The sequence below is a fragment of the Manis pentadactyla genome, chromosome 9, assembly GCF_030020395.1.
Source record: "Manis pentadactyla isolate mManPen7 chromosome 9, mManPen7.hap1, whole genome shotgun sequence".
Taxonomy (NCBI): domain Eukaryota; kingdom Metazoa; phylum Chordata; class Mammalia; order Pholidota; family Manidae; genus Manis; species Manis pentadactyla.
Window position 1 is genome coordinate 38,176,197 of NC_080027.1, and position 22,279 is coordinate 38,198,475.

A 22,279-nucleotide genomic window follows, 5' to 3' on the forward strand; every position below is an offset into this window, starting at 1 on the left:
CCCCAGCCTCTTAGTTGAAGCAGCCTTGTCCCTGTATCCCCTTCCCTGACATACCACCCAAAGCCCCACTACCTTTCCACAGTTTTTATAACCCCCCCACTTCCCATGACTTTCACTGAGCCCAAAGTCCTTTGAGAGGAGATGGGGGTGTCCCAGCCCCATCACAGCCCCAGGACATCCCTATGACTATGTGCAGGAGTATGCGTGCATTCAGTGCTGCACACTGGGAAGCTGTGTGCATTCTCATTGTGTGCATGGAAGACAAGTGTGTTTGTGTGTGAACTGGTTGGGGGCAGTTATGTGTGTGGCCTGTCTTGAAGATGTGTATGGCCATTTCACTCATGTGTGCTACTGAGTGTGTGTGGGTATATGGTATGTACAGATGCCTCCCATGACAGTTTGTGAGGTGATACGTCCCAATCCTGCATGCAAGGGGGACTGGCTGCCCACATGAAGAGGGTATTTGGACTGCCAAGAGCCTGCAGCGGCCTCTGGGTCCAGATGTGTGTGTTGATGTGGAGGTACCTGAGGCCACTTTGGGGCCACCTATGAGTACCCCTTCATGGGCAGCTGCAAAACATGGGGAAAGAGTACAAGGCGTTTTGGGGGGAACACTGAGATAAGCCCCTTTTCACTAAGTATGTGTTTCCCTTCTACTAATGAACTAGATTATCCTTTGGACTGAGGCCCTTGGGGTGGGTGGGGAGCAGACAAAGCCATGGAAACCTCAGCACCTGACCCAGCAGTTAGAAATGGGGGGAGGGGGTGCAGGGGCAGTACAATCAGCCAGGAAGGCTGTGGTGGCAGTGGTGGGTAGTAGACGGGCACTCATCCAACCAGTCCCAGGGAGGTTGGCCCAGAGCTGCCTGACCCTAGCCAGGTCTACAGACCCAGGAAGCCCTCTCTAATCCCTTCTAACTTCTGAACCTCAGTCATCTACAGATGGTCCCCTCGGGATTGGAACAAGGTACCCGGGGACGCCTGCTTCCTTGGTGCCTAAGGTTTACAACCCAATTGCAGTTCAGAGCACTTGGGCTTCCTTTCTCTGCAGAGAACTCAGATCCCTTTTCCAGAACTGGAACTAGACATCTGGAGAGGTAACCCCGTGAGGGACGGGCTGGGATGCCAAGGCAGCTCTCAGGAACCCTGAAGTCTGTAGGAACCGAGATGCTCTACGAACACTTAGTGATACACCGGCCTGGCTTCAGACTGAGACCTACCTAAGCGGAACTTCCCTCTGAGCCTTGGCTTTCTCCTCCGTCAAACAGACGGTTGAGGTTCCTTTCCCGGCTTGCGGCAAGGTTTGGAAACGGCCCTACCTGGGCCCCACGCGCCACAGGCATGCAGTAAACTCCAAGCAGGCACGCTTAGTAAACACCAGCTATAGTTAGTTAAGTTCCCTCTTTGTAACTCGACAGGGTGTGAAGTCCTCTGTGCCTCTGGCGCCGCGGGTCCGTGGCATCCGCGGGGTCCCCGCCCCCGCCCCCCGCGCGCGGCTGGAGCCACCCGGTGGGGTTTCGGCACGCTGACGTGGGCGGATCAAAGCGGCTGCCGGCGCCTTATAAAGCAGTTTAGGCGGCCCGCACCAGAGACAGTGCCCGGCTAGGAGAGCTCGAGCGAGCAGGCGAGCGCAGACCCCAGGAGCTGAGAATAGCCCAGGGCTGGGATCCCGGGGTCCTTCTCTGGCCGCTTCGCAAAGTGGGCTCCCTAGCCTCGTGCTAGCCCGGAGAGCGCTCCGATCCGCTGGGCGCTGTGCTCGCCGCTCCCCAACCGGCCTGGGCAGCAGGGCACTCAGGGTGCGCCCGACAAGCGCCCCAGGAGGTGAGCAGTAGCTGCGGACATCTGGCGGGTGCTCAGCCAAGACCTGTAGGGCTGGGGGCGTCCGAGTCCAAGGGGGACGGCGGGTCCCCATTGGGCACCCACTCCCGGGTAAGCAAATGAAGCCCTCCTCCATACCTCTCCTTCGCGACACTCCGAGGAATTCCGACTGAACGCGGGGGGCTAGGGGCGCCAGCTTTACGCAGATGCTTGATGAAGGTGGGCTGTGCAGTAACTGCACCCGCCGCTAGCATTCTCGGCCCAGTTTTCCCCCACCAACCCAACCATTGGACCCCCTCCCTCTCAGTCGGCCCGCGGATGAGGTCATGCCCGAGCCATCCCGGGGGTGGGGGACTTGGATCCTGCGGCAGGGCAGAGGGTGGGTGGCGGAACAAGAACGGGTGGCAAAAGGCGGAGAACTATGGCTGCTCCAACCAAATTGAGGAGTGCGGGCGGACGCCTTTGAGAGCGGTTCTCAGAGGCGGAGGGGCAGGGAGAGAACCGAGACTTAGTTTATAGACCTGCGCTCCAGGCTGGGCGGTGGGGAGGAGAGCCTTGTCCCTGGCCAGGAGGCACATCTGGAGCCGCCACGAACGTCTGGTTGAGCTCGCGCACGAGTCCCACACCTCCCATCTCCTGGCACTGGGGTGCCTCCATGACTCTCTCTGTCCTTAGGAACTCAGGGCCCGGCTCCAGAGGGATAGTGGGACGGGCCCCTAGCTCCCCCACCCGGCGCTTCCCACTTCCAAAATAATCCGTCTCAAGGGTAACGCAGCGCATCTTCTAAAGCAAAGCAGGCATATCTTGCAAGATTCGCGGCCGGGTTGCAGGCCAGGCCTAGCTCCGCGTCGCAGGTAACCTTGGAAGGGGTCGCTGGGCGTCACCGGCTTGCGGGGTCGGCTCTATGAACTGAGAAACTGGAGGCTGCAGGCCCGGACCGCGCTGAACCTTACGCGCGGAGCGGACACTCTGCCCCTGCGCGCTGTGCCCTCTCCCCTCCTCAGCGCGGGCTCATCCTGGTTGGGAAGGTTCGGCACGTCCCGGTCGTCTCGGCTCAGGCGCGGCCGCCCTAGCAGTGGGGTTTCCAGAGCCCGAGACTTTACAACCACCTGTTGGAGTGGGGCTGTGGCTACTGCGCTCCGTGAACTGCCCGGTGGCCCGCTCTGTTACCGGCTTTGACCTTATTCCCAGCGTGTGGAGGAGGGGATCGTTCATCTCGGCAAAGACATAACGCTTTGACGCTGGCCCAGTACGAGGCCGACCCCAAAGGAGGCTCGGCGCTGGGCCTGAAGGCAGTTCAGGGAGATTTGGGGCAGTTCACCCACCCTGGCACGTGGATGTCTCATAGAACGACAGAAACTGAGAGGGCACTTATTCTACAACTCATCCTATCCCCAGACTGGAAACCTGGGACCCAGGAAGAAGAGGGTTCTTGCCCAAAGTCCCACCGCGAGGAAGGCAGCTGCGGATCCCAGCTCTAACCCCGTCTTAGCGCCCCCTGGCGGGTCGGGAGCTCCGGGCGAGGAGTGCGCCCTGACCTGCGGGGCGCAAGCTTGAGGGTGACCTAGCGGCCCGCGCGGCTGTCCTGACCGCTCTTACACAGGACAGGAATAATCCATTAGGACCCAGAGGCTCGGGCCAGGCGCTGCCTCCTCCAGTCCTCCAGCGACGTGCTGGGGAGGCGGAAGGAGAAGCCCGGGACCTCCGGTGCCCTAGGGAAAGAGCCGGGAGTAGCTGGAGGCCTGGGTCCCGTGCGCTGTGCGACCCGGGTGGCCCTCCTCTCTCTGGGCCACTTGGACTGGACACGGAACCCCGCTGTGAGTCCGCGCTCTCCTCCCTCCGCGTGCAGCCCCTTCCCCGTCCCGACCCAGGAATGCTGGGTGCCTTGAAGGGTGGTGGTGGGGATCCCACACTATGAGAGGTGGGTGGGAGAGAAGAGAGACAGTGAAAGGCGTTTTGATCCCCCCCCCCCATATCCAGCAGATATTTTTCTCGTTCTCAGGAGTGTCGTAAACTTTCAAGGCCAGTAAAACAGGGTTTGGATGCAGGCTGGGTGGGAGGAGGGAGCTCAGTTACACTGTGAGCCCCGCTGAGACCCCTAGCCAGGACTCGTTGGTTGCAAGCGCCTCTCTGTTAAGCGCCTACGGGGAAACTGCGAAAGAGAAAAAATGTAATTCAAGGTTTTCTCCCTGCCTTCCCCTGGGTTATGCCAGAAGGCTCCAAAAAACCTGGGTTTCAAATTTGTGTGTATGTGTGTGCGCTTAAGGCACACAAGTACATGCGCACACTACACAGGTATACGTAATAGTGGAAACTTAGAGGGGAGCGCAGAGACCCGCAAACTTCTGGGAGGCTGGGAAGACCTCAGGAGATGCGTGGCTAATTCCAGTCCCTTGTTTCTATATATGGGGAAACTGAGGCTGGGGTGGTGGAGAGCTTTCCTAACCCACACTGCCAGATGGGAACGCCCCCTTCCTGCTCAGATGCCCCAACTAAGGCGGGCACCTCCTTTTTCCAATTCCCCAAACCCTTTAGAAGGAATCCCTTTGTCTTGCTCTTCCCCAGGGGAGAGAGACTGCGGCTGTGTTTGCCTCTGGGCGAACATCGGGTGTTGGTAAATTTGAGAGAAGCTGTAAAGGGAATAACTGAAGTGAGAATGAAGAGGGAAAGAAGAAGAAAAGAAAGAAAAAAGCCGGAGAATGCGGCTCTGTGACCTGCGGGAGGGCTGGGTGACGGCTGCTTCGCAGCCCCTGGACGCCGCCTGGCGGCCGGAGGCGGCACACGCCGGCCCGTGAACTTGCTGCTCAGCCCAAACCATGCTTCCCCCCGCTAGGCTCTGGCCTGGGCACCACCCCGACCGTCCAAAAAGGGGACCCCTAGAGAGGGACTCGAAGAATCGGGATCCTGGACAGCCCAGCCCTCACCGTACAAAGACCTTTGCCATCCCATTTCTCATAACCCCCTGCACAGACTGAGAAACTGCTTCCCAGAGCAAGCTCCACTGTCCTTGCCTTCTCCCAGCCCGGGTCTCACCAACGCCGGGTCGATGTGGGAGCAGAACACGGGCGTGGGCCTGCTGCTCACCGGCTGAACAGCCCCATTTCACATCTCTGCGCCTCAGTTTTCTCGTCTATGAGATGGGGCAGTCATAGTACCTATTCCACAGGGCTGCCGCTGGGAGGAGCAAATGCGATCACGTTATGTGAACTTTATAAAAGGTGTATTGTGTCGAATCCCATTTGTAACCCCACTTTACTTAAGAGATAAACTGAGGCCCTGAGGGGGCAGAGAATGGACAGGGCCACAATAACTGATAATTAATACTCGGAGAGAACCCAGACCCTGGGCCGGGAATCTGCTCCTGCTCTCGCCCGCCCGCGGCATCCGCCCCGGACCCCCCGCTCCTCTCGTTTCCGACCCTCCCGAGGCCTGTGTCCCATACCGGCTTCTTCTCTGCCTCAGTGTCTTTCAGCCTGTGCCTCTGAGCGTCTCTCTCCCTGTGTCTCTGGTCGCCCCCTTCCCTTCCCGCCAACGTCTTGGGTCCCTGCCCGAGGGGCGCAAAGGCGCGGCCAAGCCGGGGGTCGCGCTAGGTGGATCTGCCTCGGCCGCGCTCCCGCAACACCTAATTCGAGCCTGACGCCGGCCGCGTCCCCGGCTGTGCCGGGCGGGAGGTGACGCCCGCGGCGCGCTCGACCGCCCGAGGACCTACCCCTCCTTCGTAATTTGAATGAAACGCCCCCTGCTGCGGCCCCCGCCCTGTGCGCTGCCGTAGCCCGCCGCCTCTGCTCTCCCCGACTGCAGGCGGCGTGCGCGCAGGAGCAGCGGCGGTGGCCGTGCCCCCGGCAGGACTTCGGCACAGCTTCTCAAGGGTGCGACCCCTAAGCGCGCCCGCCGCGCGACATGAGGGTGCGGCCGCAGGTCTGCGAGGCACTGCTCTTCGCCCTGGCACTCCAGACTGGCATGTGCATCAAATGGCTGTAAGTAGGGACCCCGGGTCCCTGGAATGGGCGGCGGGGACGGCGGGGAGGCCCCCTGGATTCGGCCAGCGGGCCCCCAAGACCCTGGAGCAGAAGTTGGCTTCGGAGTCGTGGAAAATCACTCTTTTAAGCCTCCTTTTCCTACTCTGTGGAATATTGTACTTAACCTCCCAGAGGGTTGCGAAGCGGGAACGAGACGGGGCGTGGTGGGGGAGGCGTTGCCCTGTCCTGTGCCTCTGAGGGTTGCGCAAGACGGCCACAGGGGCAGATGGAAAAAGAGCATGGTCGAGGGGCCCAATCAAGAGGGTCTGTGCCCTGCACACGGGCCTGCTCAGTATGTTTCCTGTCAGTCTCCTGACGCTAGCAGGGGATCCTCAAGCAGTCCCGACCCGTCCACCTGGGTGACCTTGGAGAAGTGTCCCTCAGTCTCTGGGAGCCTCAGTGCCTTCCTCTGCATAAGGAAGGTAAGCGTCTACCTCCTTCATGGCAGATGAGAAACTGGTAAGCTGTCAGGTGCTGTGCACATGTGAAGAGTGTTCCTTTAGATGGAAAGTATTAATGGGGGGTGGGAGAGAAAGCCCCCTTCCACCCAGTAGAAGGGGAGTGCCTGCTTTCTGCAGGGCTGTGGGCCATATAGGCAGAGAAGGAGGAATAAAACCCAACCCCTTCCTGGAGGAGCTGCCCTCTGGGCTGGAAGAGATAAGCTGAGGCCTTAAATAACTCCGAGTGCCCTAGGGGAGACCAAGGCGGTGCTGTCAGGGGAGGGGAGACCACCTGTCCGGGGACAGAGGACTCTGGGAGACTTTTCAGGGCTGGTGCCACCAGGCTGAGCCCGAGGAGCCTCTGTGAGTTTGATTTCAGGTTCTTCAGGTGGAAGGACTCCCCTGAGCTGTGGGGAAGTCTGGGGTGTGGGGATGCAGATAAGACAGGCAGGGGACAGATTGTGGGGGCTGGAGAGGGGTTGTGAGGAAGGTTCATGGATTAGCTGGAAGACAGGACGATAGTGGCTGGGCCTCCAGCAAACAGTCTCGAGGTCACCTGCCCTGCCTTTTCTGGGGCTGAGTTATTGATTAATTGGTGACTCAAGAAGAGAACCCCATCTTCCTGCCTTTCTTGTTTGCAAGAGAGAGCCTGGGCTCAGCGGCCTCCCAGCTCAGGGGCACCAGCTCTTCTCAGCTGCTCCTGATTGGGCTTATGAGAAATCAGCCACCTTCCTTCTCTTGTGGGTACCTGGCACTGTCCCTGTGGATGGGAACTTCTGATCAGGGAGCCCAAGCCCTCCTTGCCCACCACCACCATTTTACAGATAAGGAAATTGAGGTCCAGAGAGGGAAAAGATTTGCTAAAGCACACAGGAATAAAAGAGGCCAAGAACTAGGCTTGCTCCTGGAGCGTGGTGGGGGACACTGCTGCCATTCCTGTGCTACAGTGGAGACACTGAGGCTCTGCAAGTGTGTGACTTCCACAAGCCCCCAGCCAGGCATGTGCCTGGATAGAGCCTGGCGTAGACGGCTAGCTAAACCCCGTGTCCATGCTGTCCCTACTGCATGGCCTGTGCTGCTACAAAAATGGGTACAACTCAGTGTCTGCCTTAAAGGAGCTCCTAGCCTCCTGGGGGAGATGGACATGAGAAAAATACAAAGTGGATTTTGGGCTGTGTTCTAGGAGAGGGGATGTGAGAGATCAGAAGAGGAGCAGGTAGTCTCACCTAAGGAAGGTGACTTTGGGCTGGGCTTTGAGGGATAGATAGGCTTCTGTTGGCCAAGGATGGAATACAGAGCAGGCGCCCTGGGTAGGAGATGGCGGCCAAGCAGAAAGGCAGCAGAATGCATATGGGGAAACAGAGCAGGAATTACTGCAGCCCCCTAAGGAAATCCCCAGACTCTGTCTCAAGGGCCTTAGTCACTTAATTTTGACAATATTTCTATGATGCAGATGATAGTCTTATCAGTACTATTTTACAGATGAGGAAACTAAGGTACAGAAAGGTTAAGTAACTGGTCCAATGTCACACAGCTAGTTAATGGTAGCTATCAGATCAGAAACCCAGGCAGACGGGCTCAGTGAAGCCAAACTTCTTGATGGTGGTTAAACTCTTGCTGGAGCTGGAGATGGAGGGGGATGCAGAAGGAGTAGAGTTTAGGAATAACAACAATGTGCGCGTGTGTGTCCTTGCTATGTGCCAGGCACTATTCTAACTCCTTTATGTATATTGTTTCCTTTAAATCTCACAACCACCATGTGGAGTGGGTTCTGCTATCACCCCCATTAAACAGAAAAGGAGATGGAGGCACAGGGGACTCTATGTCACAGCTAGTAGGTGTAAGGGAAGTATTTGGGGTTAGGCTGTCTGGCTCTGTGGCCTGTTGGTTGTAGGGAGCCGCTGGACGGAGGGGGACAAGGAAGTGTATAGTGTAGGTGGAAGCTGGGGACTCTTCCAGGAGACTCAACTGTTCTGTGTTGTCCTGGGGGTCCCCCTACCCTGGGCTTTGAAAAGTGAGCTGAAGATGAAAGGGGCATTTGACGTAGGAACTGAAACCAGATGTGGCAGAGTGACCTGGAATGCCCACCTGTGGGGGACCTAGCACTCAGCCTGAGCCTCCTGATGGGATGGGGGAAAGATAGAGGGGTCAGAGCCCAGCTGCTCATGGAAGCATCTGGCCAGGGATAGCCTGGGGGACCCTTCCCCTACATCTTCGCCCACCCAACCTGGGTGTCAGGAGACTCTCAGACCAGCAAGTGTGGGGAGAGCCAGGTGGGCTGTCTGCCTGCTTCTCTGGCCACCCTAGTTTGGCAGTGGGGTGGGGTTTGGGAGGAAGATTTCAATCTCCTGTGAACCACTGGGGCTGTCCAGTGAAAGAAAAGACCCAGGGTGGCTGGGAGGACCCATAAAGGCCACCCCACTCTCCCTGGGCAGCTCTGCCAGCTCGCGAGCCGGGAGCCAGACCTTAGCAAATCAATCACTTCAGCCTCTCTGAGCCTCAGTGTCCTCAACTCTTAGGTGAGAATGAAAGAGCCCTGGTCTGGGATCTGGGGGCCTGGGCTCCAGCTTGGTTCTGCCTCTGATTGGCTGTGTACAGGTCTGGGCAAGCCCCACCCTTCTCTGGGCCTCATTATCCCCACTTGCACAATGGTAAGCAGACACTGTGGCCCGGTGGGGGGCCGTGACTGGCTCCAGTTCGCCTGTTGGTCAAGCAGCTGTGCGCAGGAGCTGAGACCTGAGCTGAAACCCCAGCTCCCAGATGAGAGGCCTGGGCCACCCAGCAGCCCTCGTGGCACAGGACTCGCCTCTGAACTCTGAACTCTCTGTTCCCTGCTGTCCTGTCTTCCACCCTCTCCCCCATGCTCCCACCCCCAGATAAACCAAAATGTTTTCAATTAGAGGTCTGCTGCAGTGAGGCAAGCCGGAGGAGATGTCCAGACTGGTAACTCCCCCACCTCCTGCCCTAATCCTTGATTACCTCCCCAAGGGGGACTTAGTTAGAAACAGTCATTACCACTAATTACCAGATGACCGCATCACCCTCCTTGGGAGTAGAATCCGCAGCCTCCTGCCTCCTGATCTCTGGGCCTGGGCACGCGTGCTCTGTGGGCCGGCCCCCCTGGCACGCTGAGGCTGGCCACTCTGGCTGAGCCACTGTCTCCAGCAGCTCTGCACCCATCGAGGACGTCCAGAATGCTCCCAAGTTGTCCTAGTTGTCCTCTGCCTGCGTGGGCGTCCTCACCCAGGTTTCCCTCACAGCACCCTCTCTCACCATTGTCTGAGGAGGCAGATGCTTCATGACTTCACAGATGGACAGAGCAGCCAAAGGTCTCCAGGCACCAGAGCACAGAGCACCCCTCTCTGGGAGCTGCAACCCCCAACCCTCAGGAAGTGCCTGAGCTGAGCTCTGCAGAGAAAGGCTTGGCTTGAGCAGGAGCCCAGGGACAAGACCTAGAAGGCAACCACTCGGCTTGAGTGCCCACTGTGGGCCTGGCATTGTGCTGGCTATTTTCTCATGTATTTCATGTGCTTTATGAAACAGAAAACTGGCTCAGAAGGGAAGGAAGAAATTTGGGCAAGAGTGAAGGGCAGAGTATGTTCAGGACAGGCTGAGTTTGATGACCTCCAGCCCAGCAGAGAGGGGACTCAGGAAGGAGAGACCAGGTCTGTGGAAGGAAGGCATCGGGAGGAAGCATTCAGCACTGGGATGCCTCAGGGTCCCCTCTCTACAAAGCAGGGACACTAATCTCCCAGGCCGACCCTCCGGGTGCTGGGAGAATGGGCTGGAGCATGAAATGAGACTCTAACTGTAAACTGGAGAGTGCTGTGTCCACGTGGGACAGTGTGTCCACGTGTGTGAACAGAGCTGGGTGGAGGTAGAGGGGTTCTAACACTGACAAGCAGGCTGATGGGATGACATCTGCCTCCATGGGGTCATACCTCACACTTACCCAGGTCACACAGCTGGTGCCCAAAGCCCATGCTGCCCTGGTTCAGCCCGCGAGCTGGACCATCTGGGTCACTGCCTCACACTGTTGACAGGTCTATGCAGCTATTAGCCCAGGGGCTCCCTGAGGAAAGGATCTGTGTTGTGTTCATTACCAAACAAGTCTGGGAAGACATGGTACTTAGTAAACACTTATTCCAGAAGTAGATCATTTGTTTATTCATTTACGTACAGGAGCAAGGGGAAAGGCATTTCCGGCACCAGGAACAGCCTGGGCAAAGGTGTGGTAGGGCAGTCGCTGTTGGAGAAACCGCATGGGGATGGCAGGATAACTGGACATGTAGGGGCCAAGGGTAGGAGGCTGCAGGGTGGGAGGGCCAGGCTTTGAGGGGCCTGGAATGTCAGGTGGCAGCCCTTGGCCTTGCCTAGTGGGTCTGGTGGGTCACGTGGGACAGGGGGCTGCCTGCAGGGAGGAAGAGCCCACCAAAGGAGCGAGTGCAGCAGCTTCCATCACCAAGCGCTGACCGCGGCCTGTCGGCTCTGGGCAGGGCATGGAACAGGCAGCTGTCTGAGTCAGTCCCTCCGATAAGTGTGAGAGGTTGCTGGGAGGGGACAGGTTAAGTGACTTAGTTAAGGTCGCAAGGAGAGTAACAGAGCTAGGCCTGTGCGTTCTTTGGCACCAGGGTGTCTCCCTGGGGATCTCAGACCAGGAGTCCTGGGATCTCGGCCTGACCAGGCCTCAGCTCTGACCCTGGGTGAGCACCGCTGTGGTGCACATGGGGCACATGGCACATATGGCTGCAGATTGGCCTCCTGAGCCTCCAGGGGCTGTGGTTGCTGGCTGTGGGGCAGAGGGCAAGAGTGTGTGGAACTCTTTAAGACTGTGGGGTCCCTCTAGCCTGTGCTTAGCAGAGATGCTGCCTGGTGCCTTCTGCTCCTCAGAGAAAGCCTGAGAGAAAGGCAGATCCAGGATAGATCCCTGGACCCCAGAACTTTGGAATCCCAGTGCCCAGAGCCAGGATCTGGGAAGCTGTTAGTTCCTATAACACATCAGGGTTCATGCAGAACCCCAAGACAGCATTTTTCAAAGCATGGATGAGATTGGTGCTCCTCAAACAAAGGGCTTTGTGCTCAGCGGACTTTGGGAGTCAAACCAAACCAAACCATTGCTTTGCTGCAGGACTTCTCAGGGCATTTAAAATGTAAATGTGAATCATTACTCTCCAAAGGGGACATAGTATATCATGTTCCCCAAATGTGGTTGACCATGTGTCCCTTTTTTCAGAATGTCTTACTGGAATTCATTTTGAGAAATACAGTTTACAGATACAGACACTGAGGCCCAGCGAGAGACTGATTTTTGCAAGGTCACACAGCAAGTTAATGACTGAGTCTAGTTTATCACAAAGTTGAGTGGCTCTCTAATCCTTTAATAAATGCCTAGCATGTATGTGAGATTTTACAGCCTAATGAATGAATTTAATAATCAAAGGAAGCAATGGTGGGAAACTCTAACTCATGTTGTCAATCTAGTAAGTGCTCAATTAATAGTGCATTTATTAGCATTATTATGATTATAATCTAGTATGTAGCATGGTGTCTGGCACATGTTGGTGCTCAGTGTTGAATGAATGTTGAATAAAGAATAATAATCCAGAGCTGTATAAGAACAAAATACAGCAATAAATAAGAGAGTGCTGGTGAACTATAAAGCTGACTAGTGTTAATATAATCATAATAGAGCTTAGGCAGTATGGAAGTTGTAATCCTATGTGATTAATGGGGGCCTGAAACCCAGAGAGGGACAGTGATGTGCCCAAGGTCACACAGGGATGGGAGGGAGCACCATCACTCTGCTGGGGACAGCACTTTGCCTCCTGGTTTCCTGACTCCTCCCAGCAAAGCCTTCTGAGCCCATTGAGTAGAGCATGTGGAGGAAGCGCATCCCCTCAACCCTGACTTTCCTTCCTCTGATGGTTGCCTTTTGCTGTTGCGTAGGGCACTATCCAAGACACCAGCAGCCCTGGCGCTGAACCAGACGCAGCATTGCAAGCAGCTGGAGGGCCTGGTGTCTGCGCAGGTGCAGCTCTGCCGCAGCAACCTGGAGCTCATGCACACCATCGTGCAAGCCGCCCGTGAGGTCGTGAAGGCCTGCCGCAGGGCCTTCGCAGACATGCGCTGGAACTGCTCCTCCATTGAACTCGCCCCCAACTACCTGCTTGACCTGGAGAGAGGTAGGGAGCTGGGGTGGGGGGTGGGCTGCTAGGGCCTGCAGAATCCACGCAGGTGGGGATAGATGATTGCAGGCATAAATATACATGTATTTAGATAGGTGAGTGAATTCATGGATGGATGGATGTGTGATGGGTGTGTGAGTGAGTAGATGGATGACAGGTGTATACACAGAAGGATACAGGCATGGATGGAGGTGTGGATGAGTTAATCACAGATATGGGTAGTCAGGCATGAAGTGATGAATGAATAAACATAGGGCTAGGGAATATATCAGTTAAGGGGAGCCTGAATGACAGCACAAATACACGTGTACCCTAATGTGGGAATGCAGGAATGAATAATGCCAGGGGACTGTGAGAGGGGAGTGTATAAAGAGAATGCGCTAGAGCCCACCCTCAGGGCAGACAGGTGTGCCGCTGATGATTCTGGATGGCCGATGGAAGCTGCTGTGACATGCACAAAATGATGCAGGGACTAAAGGACATCTGTGGAGAACATTTCTTGGAGGAGGTGGCTTCTGGACTGAATTTGGGAGTCCTGGGTACAATAGAGAGGCTCTTCATGGGCAGAAACGCCCCCGTGGACCTCCTCTCACCCTTGCGTGAGACCAGCTAATTGTGCAGCACCTCACAAAGCTTCTTTCTTTCCCAAAGCGTTTGAACTCCTGAGCAAGCCTGTGAGGTAGGTATTTCATTCCCATTCTACAGTTAAGGACACTGAGGCTTGAGAAGGGGAGGTGACTTGCTTGAACCCAAGGCCAGGACACTTTGGACTCTGTATTAATTTCTTAGGGCTGCTGTTAAGAGTTTCAAACAACAGAAGTGTGTTGTCTCACAGTTCTGGAGGCTTGAAGTCTGAAATCAAGGTGTCAGCAGGGCTGCATACCTCTGACAGCCTAGGAGAGGATTTTCCCTTGCCTCTTCTTAGTTCCTGGTGGCTGTTCACAGTCCTTGGTACTCCTTGGCTTATAGCTGCTTCGCTTCAACCTCTGCCTCTGTCACAAGGCCTTATATCTCTGCATCCAAAATGTCCATTTCCTATAAGGACAGCAGTCATTGAGTTAGGGCCCACCCTGAGCCAGTATGTCCTCAACTTCACTCAATTGCACTTGCAAAGACCCCATATCTAAATAAGGACACACTCACAGGTACCAGGGGTCAGGACTTGGCCATGTCTTTTGGGGGGACATAGTCCAATCCACAGCAGGCTCCTTGCAGACTCGTCTTGACCATCCGGCTGCGAGTTCTTTGAGGAGCTCAGAGACTGTCTTTCAGTTGACTAGAGTAGCCCCTAACGTGAGTGCAAGGCAGGCTGGGGGAGAGCACAGAATCGTGTATCTGTGGGTATGCAGGGCTGGTTGGCCTCATGAGTGTGAATATGTAGGGGAGTGTACAGGTCAGCTAGTGAATTTGTGGATGCACTCGGGGCCGGGGGGCGTGACAGATTATGCCCCTAGGGCTGCCCTCTACCTGCTCCACACCAGCTGCAGGCCCTGCCCCTGCCAACCCCGCAGAGGTGAGTTGGGGCCTGGGAGGAGGCTCTCAGCCTGGGCAATCCTATGCCTAGGTCACTCTGGCCGGGCTGATCCCTGTATCTCCCCACAGGGACCCGGGAGTCAGCCTTCGTGTATGCACTGTCAGCAGCCGCCATCAGCCACACCATTGCCCGGGCCTGCACCTCCGGCGACCTGCCTGGCTGCTCCTGCGGCCCCGTCCCAGGTGAGCCACCCGGGCCTGGGAACCGCTGGGGAGGATGTGCGGACAACCTCAGCTACGGGCTCCTCATGGGGGCCAAGTTTTCCGATGCTCCTATGAAGGTGAAAAAAACAGGATCCCAAGCCAATAAACTGATGCGTCTACACAACAGTGAAGTGGGGAGACAGGTAACCACCCACCCCACCCACCCCAGATGATTGTGCTTGTGCCAGTTGGCCGGAAAAGGGCCACCCAGTGTGCCCTGATGGAGGGGGTGGCGGGGGGACGGGCCCTGGTCCACCCTCACAGACCCTCTCCTGGTCCCTCTCAGCTCTCCCCTCCCCAGCCATCTGGGGCTTCCTGACTCCTCCTTCCCAAGGGGTCCACAGGGATTTGGGCTGGAGAACATGGGCAGAGCAGGAGGGGCACTGTGCTAGGAGCCAGGAGCTCTGAGTTCCCAGCTTGGTGCTGGCATCCCGCTCACCGTGTGACATTGGGCAAGTCACTTCCTCACTGGCCTCGGCTGTTCCCATCTCTAAAATGGGACGGGAAGGTGCTCTCTAACCCCATCAGCCACATTCCTCAGGCTCTTCCTCCCAGGCTATGGGCCGAGGCTGGGTGTGGGAGGAGGCCTGGAGAGGGTTTGTGGGGCAGGAGCCTTAGCCTAAGGAATGTCTCCCTGGAGCTAGTGGGAACTCGCAGCTCCAAAACCTACCCCCAGCTCAAAAGTGGTCTCCCCTGAATGTCTGTTATTTTCAATGTTTCATTAATTCCTGACTCATTCGCCAGAAGGTTGGGGTGAATGCATAAGTGAATGGATGGACCTTTTAATTTTTCTGAAAATTAAAAGAAGCCAACTTTATACCAATCTGTGTGTCAGACACTGCACTGGGTGTTTCATTAGTTTTCTCTCCTGTGAGCCACAGTATTTCCCAGAAATACTGTTACCCCCACCCTCCTCAGAGAGGGAACTGAGTGCCTGAGGGCCAGACTGTTGGGTGCAGATGGCATCTAATGACCTTCTCCCTGCAGCCCCATTAGGCCCATTGTACAGAAGCACCAGTGAGGCAGAAAGAGTTTAGGTGGCTTGGCAAGGTCACAAGGAGTGATGGAGACCAGGTCTGTGGCCCTCCAAGTCCAGAGATTCCATGTCCTCACCTTCAGCTCTCACTGGCCTCCGTTATGCAAGGATTCTGGGATATCCAATCCATCTTTGGACAGCTGGAGACACTGAAGCTAAGTCACACAGTGTGGGTCTATCACAGAGTCTGGCCGGGGACCCAGGACTCCTGCCTCCAAAACTGCTGGCCCATCCCTTGTCCTTGGAAACCCACTGGGAGCCTTTCACCCAGCCCAGCCCCACTCTACCCACAGCCAGACCCCTGCTTCCTGCTGCCAGGGGCACAGCCATCTCCTCCTGTAATGCAGCCCAGAGAGGGTCCTCAGCCTCAGGGGCACATCAGGCCTGTCCCTGGGGTCCTGATGCCAAGGAGTTGGCCTCCCTGGGGCCATCTTCAAAAGGGTGTGATCCTCCTCCCCCAAGCCCCAGGGCCTGCGCAGTCGGTGACAGCACAGATGCAGTGTGCTTAGCGCTGGCACACAGCAGGCCTCAGGATGCTCTGGGCCCTTCCCTCCCGTCTGCACTGAGGAACTGAATATAGCTAGCCTTTTCTTGAGGACTCAGAGTACTCTGATGCCCTTGGGAGACTGGACGTGCCCTGCAGTTGGGTTCACTTCATTCCTGTGCTTTCCACAGGCTTTGCCAAGCCAATTCCAGATTTTATACCCATATGGACTCCCTCGTTTCCTACTTCCCAGCACTGATGGGAAAATAGCCCTGGAAACTTGACCAGCTGCCTCACTAACTCATCCAGTGATTTTGGGTAATCCCTGCCTGCTCTGTGCCTCAGTTTCCCCATCTTTTTGATGCAGGGTGTAGACCCTGGGGAACCTGTAATTCCTGCAGCTGTCTGCACAGAGAGGCTGCACACAGGGGCTGCCTGGGTAGAGAGACCCAAGGCCTGCGTGCAAAGAAGCAGGGATTAAAGCTCAGAATTGAAAGGCTGGCAGGAGGCCTCTGACTCATGCCTCTCAGATACACATGGAGAAACTGAAGCCCAGGGAGAGTGGTGGGACAGAGTCACTTCCAAAGCCAGAGCTAGAGTGTCCCCAAGTCCCAGAGCCCACGCCTCCTGCCTCCATCATAATTACTACTTAGACTGATTTTTCAAAAGTAATATTGATTTAAGTTTTATAGTTCACAAAACCCTTTCCTATACATCAGCCCATTGAATCCTTACAGTGACTCTGAAAAGTAGCAATTATGTGCACATGGGAAGACAGGGGCTCTGAGTGGTGAAGTCACTTGCTGAGCGTCACGAGGCAGTGGGGGGGAAAGGCCAGCCAGGCCATGGAACTTGAGGGTCCATGTACTCACCTGCCTCTTCTTCCTTCCCTCCCCTTCCTGCTCCCAGCCCTCCCTACCTCCCTTCTTTCCTGCTCTTCTTCTTTTCCCTTTTATTCCAGCAAGCATTTAGTAAGCCCCAGTTTTCTGTGAGAGAAAGTGTGGAACAATAAAAATACATGGCTTTTGGAGTCGCCTTCAGACCTGGGTTCAAGTTGCAGCAGGAAGATTTTTTAGTTATGCATCCTTAGGCATGAGACAGCCTCTCTGAGCCTTCACTCCTGCTTTTTAAATAGGGAAAGGAACCATAAGTGCCCGTGAAGGGCTGTTGTGATGATTAAGCTGTATTATGTGTCAAAGCTTCTGGTATACCATAGGTGTGTGAATGGCATCTGTTATCCCTGCAAATGCCAGTCTCTTCCTACCGCACCTAGCTGTCTGTCCTGCCCCCCACCCCCCAGCACTAGGTTGGAGGAGGAGCTGAGGACCTACAACACCGCCCCAGCCCTAGGGCACAAAGCCCTGTCCCTGAAAACACCCACACACAGCGGGGTGGGGACAAGGGCCCGCGGCAGGCCAGGGAGGGGGCTCTGGCTGCCCAGCCCGACACACTCCCCTGTCCGCAGGCCCTGCGTGCCTCTCTGGAAATGAAGTGTAAGTGCCACGGGGTATCTGGCTCCTGCTCCATCCGCACCTGCTGGAAGGGGCTGCAGGAGCTCCGGGATGTGGCCGCTGACCTGAAGACCCGCTACCTATCAGCCACCAAGGTAGTGCACCGACCCATGGGCACCCGCAAGCACCTGGTGCCCAAGGACCTGGATATCCGGCCTGTGAAGGACTCGGAGCTCATCTATCTACAGAGCTCACCCGACTTCTGCATGAAAAACGAGAAGGTGGGCTCCCATGGGACGCAAGACAGGTAAGGGCCTGTGCCGCCCCAGCAGGAAAGGCCAGCCACGGAGCACATGCTCCACCCAGCTCCAGGCCAGGCACACGGTTGGGCCTCCAGTGGCATTTGGGGAATGGAGTTCCCCACAGTCAAGGGAGGTGGCCCCAGGAATGCCAAGTGGAGGTGCCAGGGTCCAAGGGGCCACAGGCAGAGTTTCTAGGAGTGGCTATGTGTACCTCACCCAGGGAGGGGTTCTTTGGGAACAGAGGCTGGTGGGAGGCCCCACCCTTCCTTCTCCCTAGTTGGGGAGAAAAATGGGAAGAGCCAACAACTGTATCGGGAGACGGAAAGAGGCTGCCTGATATAAAGTAAGTCCTCAGTAAATGTTTGTCAAATGAATAAGTGAAGGATACATGTCATACAATCTGCTCATTGGACAAATAAGAAATGAGGCACAAGGGGAGGTAGGGCAGCTGCCAGCCATGGCCACACAGGAGGCCTGCAAATGCCAGAGGCAGACTGGCTCGGCCAGAGAGCGAAGTCTGCCCGCATTCTTTGGGGAGAGTGCTTCCTGTCCCCTGACCTGTGTGCATCCACCTCCCAGGCCCCAGCGCTCTACCTCCAGTCCCCAGTTCCAGAGCCAGGGCTGGGGTCCCTATAGCTTGCCCTATCATGGCCGCTGAAGCTGACCCAGGACAGGAGAAAGGGAGGGAGCCAGGGGTGACTGCAGACCTACTGTGTGCCAGACAGGCTGGGGAGATTCAGGGTTTTTCCCAGAGATGGTTCTGGAGGAAGTTAGCCCTGAGATGCTACAACAGGAACAGTTCTGCAATCAAATAGGTTTGGGAAATTCTCTTTGGCCATTGACAAGGCCCAAGAACATATTAACGGCTCGGACGAATCCCACAGTAAAGGATCTGTCTAAGCCAGTGTTTCCCAGAGGTGTTTGGCTGTGGAACTCTTTTATTAAGGAGCCCCTAATAGCATTCCACAAAACTAGTGTTCTGTAGGGTTAAAAGAATATTGAACCACAGAGAGGGTGTCTGAGAACGTGTCTGGCACATAGTTGGTGCCCGGCCAGCATTTGCTTCCTCCGCAGCCCACGATCCTGTCTCCAGGAAAGGGGGGCTGGTTTGGGGGCTCCATCCTCACAGGCCAGGGCAGCAGACTCTGTGAGGACGCCCTGGCTCCCATCTGGAGGCCAGATTGAGGGGGTCAGGCGGAGTGAAGATGGAACTAGGGCAGGCAACGGAGACAGGAAGGAGCAAGAGTCTGGGCCGAGGCAGCCAGGGTGGGTGAGATTAGGATGGGGTGGGGGAGGATTCTAGAACCCAGAGGGGCTGAAGAAGCCCACTGAGGACCCTAGAGCAAAGACAGGGTCCCCCTAGATCCATGGGGGGCTGTGTATGTGTGTGTGTGTGTGTGTGTGTGTGTGTGTGTGTGTGTACAGTTCCTACCCTGAGGCTGCAGCTTCCTAGCTGTGGGATCCTGAGCAAATCCCTCACTATCCGAGGCTCGGTCTCATCTTCTGTGCAATGTGGAGGGTACCACACAGCTCGGAGGGCTGGCGAGTCATCTCTAATTACACTAAGCAGCAGCCCTCTCTGATAGGCAGTGTCAGGCCATGGGGAGGGCTCGCTACGGGCACTCTCCCCCTAGGCTGCCAGCCTCTTTTCCCAGCTGCCCCCACTCTGCCCCTAGGACTTGTCCCCAAACTACCGATGAGAAGGCCCCATCCCACAGCACCAGCTGCCTTCCTTGCTTTTGCAGAATGATCCCTCCGACCCAGGTCTCAGGCAGTGCTCAGCCATTCCTCTGGGGATGGGCCTTTGTGGACATCCGTACTGCTCAGCTTTTCCTGTGGGAACAAACATCCCCAATAGATCAGCAGCTCGGAACCACAGGCGCTTCTCTCACATGTTACATGAGGTTCTGGCAGGCAACGGGAGGGGGAGAGATATCAAATGCTTAGATTGTGATAGCAAGAAGTGCAGGGGTACGAGGAGCCCAGGGGGTCCCTGATCCAGCCTGGGCATCAAGGAAGGCTTCCCGGATGAGCTTTACCCAGTTAGGGGATTTGGAGACACAGGGGGTTGGATGTAAGTGAGCTTTGTTAATGGTAAAAGACATGTTCACAAGTGGTACCTCTCTAGGGTCTGGCCACCTAGCTGGGGAAGATGCCTTAGGGCATCTTAGATGGGGAAGAGCTCTTCTCAAATTCAGCCTGGTAAACTGAGGCCTCAGCAGCAGTCAATAGTCCAAACGCCAGCATCATGCCATGTTTCTTTCTGAGGTCTCTGCACCACTGAAACCTGCCCCCTGACCCCAGTGGCCAGGGCCACCCCTTCCCTGGGCCTCTGGACCTTTATGCAGGTTCTGGCCTCCCCAGCTCCCCCTCCCAGGCACCACTGCAGGCCTTGCCTGGCTCTGAGATTGGAGCCAGGTTTCAAACATTGCATGTTAGGGATTCAGAGATAAAAGTGAAACTCTGTTCCTTTCCTCCCTCCCTTTCCTGGAGGAGTTATCCAGAGACCTTCAGGGTAAGGCTGAGGGGACTAAATAAGGCTATGAGTGACTGAACAAAACTCAGAAAGGTTAAGTGACTTGCCTGAAGTCACACAGCCTGCAAGCAGCAGAGCTGGGATTTGAATGGAGGTCTGGCTGGCTCTGGGGCTTATGTTCTTCCTGCTGTTCCCTTCTGCCTCTCACCCAGAACTGCTCACAGCCCCATATGCAGGTCACTGTCATCTCCTGACTTTACCTCATGGTGCCCTTCTCCTGCCCACTGTGGCCCCGTCGCAGGTCAGGCCTCAGACTCTCTTACTCAGCTGCTGCCCAGCCTCTTCCCTGGCCTCCCTGCCTCCAGCCCCACCCCTCCCATCTGCTCTCTCAGTCCTCTTGGACTAGCCCTTTGCCTTTGCCCGGCTGCTTGTCCTCTTTGCCCCCATGCCATTTCCCCTCCTCTCCATTTTAGATTGCTGCTCATATTTCATGAAATGGCCTGGATGAACCCTCCTTCAGGAAGCCTTCCTGAACTCTCACAGACCCTATACTCACCCTGTGTGACCCTGGGCAAGCCCCTCCCCATTCTGTGCCTTGTTTCCTCATCAGAAATATGAGGGTTGGATTTAGTCATCTCTGGGGCTCACCCACCCCAAATATTCTGGGTTCCTCGGTCCTCTGGCTGTGGGGACTCCGCTGCATCCATGCCAGCATCCCAGTCTAGCCTGAGCCCAGCTAAGGGAACAGCCAACATGCCCAGAAGTCTCACTAGACAGAAGAACTGATGGCGATAGAGGATATTTGGGTTTTATAGGGACCTCCAGTGTCTTTTTCCACAGGAGGGAGTCAGAAATGCAGCCCCTGGCAGCCCAGGGGTTCTCTGCCCTTTAGGGTAGAGACAGCACTCCCTGGACTTGGTTGCAGGACCCCAGGGCTTACACCTGCCCATCCATAAACTCCTACGAGACCTGTGCAGGCCTCTGCCCTTTGCTGAGCCCATTTCCATGTAAAAGATGGGCATAGTAATTCCACCAGGGGCCCTGCATGCCTCCACGAGGGAAGTGTCTGGCACACAGGGAGCGAATGGTCGACAGACCCTCTCAACAAAGATGTGCCAAACACGCACTTTGCCTCAAGCCATTGCCGTTTTGTCTGTTTCAGAATTTATTCTGAGTTTCTAAAAGTGAAACAATCTTTGTTGCAATACAATTAAAGATTAACTTTGAAGATGGGATTATGAGAGTAGTTTGAGGCTCCTCCAAGTATTTAGAATTAGAAGAAACAGAAAAATAGACACCTCCAAGAAAAGAAAACACCCCATCATTTTGATAAATGTTTATTAGAAATAAAGGGAACAGTGAGAAGGACCCCTAAGGAAGAGGATTATTTAAAATTCCCCAAAGACCAAGACATGTTCTGAGCGGGACCAAGTTTGCAGCCAGAGTGTGGTGAGGGGAAGCTGTGGGCTGCCTGGCTGGGGTGTGGGGCTGGGGTGACAGCAGTGCTCACTGACCTCCTCCTCCCCTCCAGGCAGTGCAATAAGACATCCCATGGCAGTGACAGCTGTGACCTCATGTGCTGTGGACGCGGCTACAACCCCTACACAGACCGCGTGGTCGAGCGGTGCCACTGCAAATACCACTGGTGCTGCTACGTTACCTGCCGCAGGTGTGAGCGCACAGTGGAGCGCTATGTGTGCAAGTGAGGCCCCACCACGCCCCGTGGGAGCTCAGACGCCGCTCACCGCTCCTCGGGGACCCGACCGAGGGGCCTGGAGACACCCCAGGGATTTTGCTTGTGAATTCCCAGTGCCGGGTGTGGGAGCCAACTTGTGCTTTACCTCCACTTGGAAGCCACCAGGAACAGAAGTCCTGGCCACCCTGGAAGGAGGGCTGGGACATCAAAGGAAACCGACAAGATTAAAAATAACCTGGCAGCCCCAGCACTGGAGTGCCCTCTTGCTGCCTCCCAGGCTGGTCTGAGAAGCCAGGGGCATGGGTTTGGCCAAACTGGTATGGACATGATCCTTCCCAGCCAGAGACAGCGGCCTCCCAGGGAGGGGGCGTGGGGGGTGGTCTGCCTGCCCTTGTCAGAACGTTCTGCAGGCTCAGGCCTTGAGACCCCCCAGCACACCCTGGGGTCTGAGCCTGCCGGGCTCACCACATGGAACCACTAGCTTGGGTTGTAAATGTTTTTCTGTTTTGTTTTTTTCTTCTGGGATGTGGGAGCTACAGAAATATTTATGAAACATAGCTTTTTCTTTGGAGGTGGCTTGCTCAGTTTCTCTTTATATATTTTATATAAATAAATAAATAAATATATATATATAA

The 22,279-nt window shown here is 55.8% G+C and overlaps 1 protein-coding gene and 1 long non-coding RNA gene across 5 annotated transcripts in view; one reads left to right on the plus strand and one right to left on the minus strand.

Moving 5' to 3' along the window:
- The window catches only part of LOC130684866 (uncharacterized), a 20,567-nt gene extending 17,253 nt beyond the window's left edge, over positions 1–3,314 (minus strand). For both annotated transcript variants that reach the window (XR_008999204.1, XR_008999203.1), the window contains exon 1: positions 1,957–3,314. This is a non-coding gene — a long non-coding RNA (uncharacterized LOC130684866). The remainder of the gene's footprint in view (positions 1–1,956) is intronic.
- WNT11 (Wnt family member 11) lies at positions 1,615–22,279 on the plus strand. 3 transcript variants are annotated; one of them, XM_057507205.1, is made up of 6 exons: positions 1,615–1,929; positions 5,620–5,795; positions 12,224–12,459; positions 14,065–14,342; positions 17,185–17,477; positions 21,480–22,279. In XM_057507205.1, the coding sequence occupies exons 2-6, from the start codon at positions 5,719–5,721 to the stop codon at positions 21,652–21,654; spliced, it is 1,059 nt and encodes a 352-aa protein (XP_057363188.1). In that variant the 5' UTR covers positions 1,615–1,929; positions 5,620–5,718; the 3' UTR covers positions 21,655–22,279. The 3 variants fall into 3 exon arrangements, with proteins under 3 accessions (XP_057363188.1, XP_036751391.1, XP_036751393.1); XM_036895496.2 differs by having other exon boundaries at positions 1,615–1,821; XM_036895498.2 differs by lacking the exon at positions 1,615–1,929 and adding an exon at positions 3,498–3,635.

Coding starts and splice junctions, on each gene's coding strand:
- WNT11 (XM_057507205.1), top strand. CDS start 5,719: ATGAGGGTGCGGCCGCAGGTCTGCGAGGCACTGCTCTTCGCCCTGGCA. Junction 12,460..14,064: donor CCTGCTTGACCTGGAGAGAG/GTAGGGAGCTGG, acceptor ATCTCCCCACAG/GGACCCGGGAGTCAGCCTTC. Junction 17,478..21,479: donor TCCCATGGGACGCAAGACAG/GTAAGGGCCTGT, acceptor CCTCCCCTCCAG/GCAGTGCAATAAGACATCCC.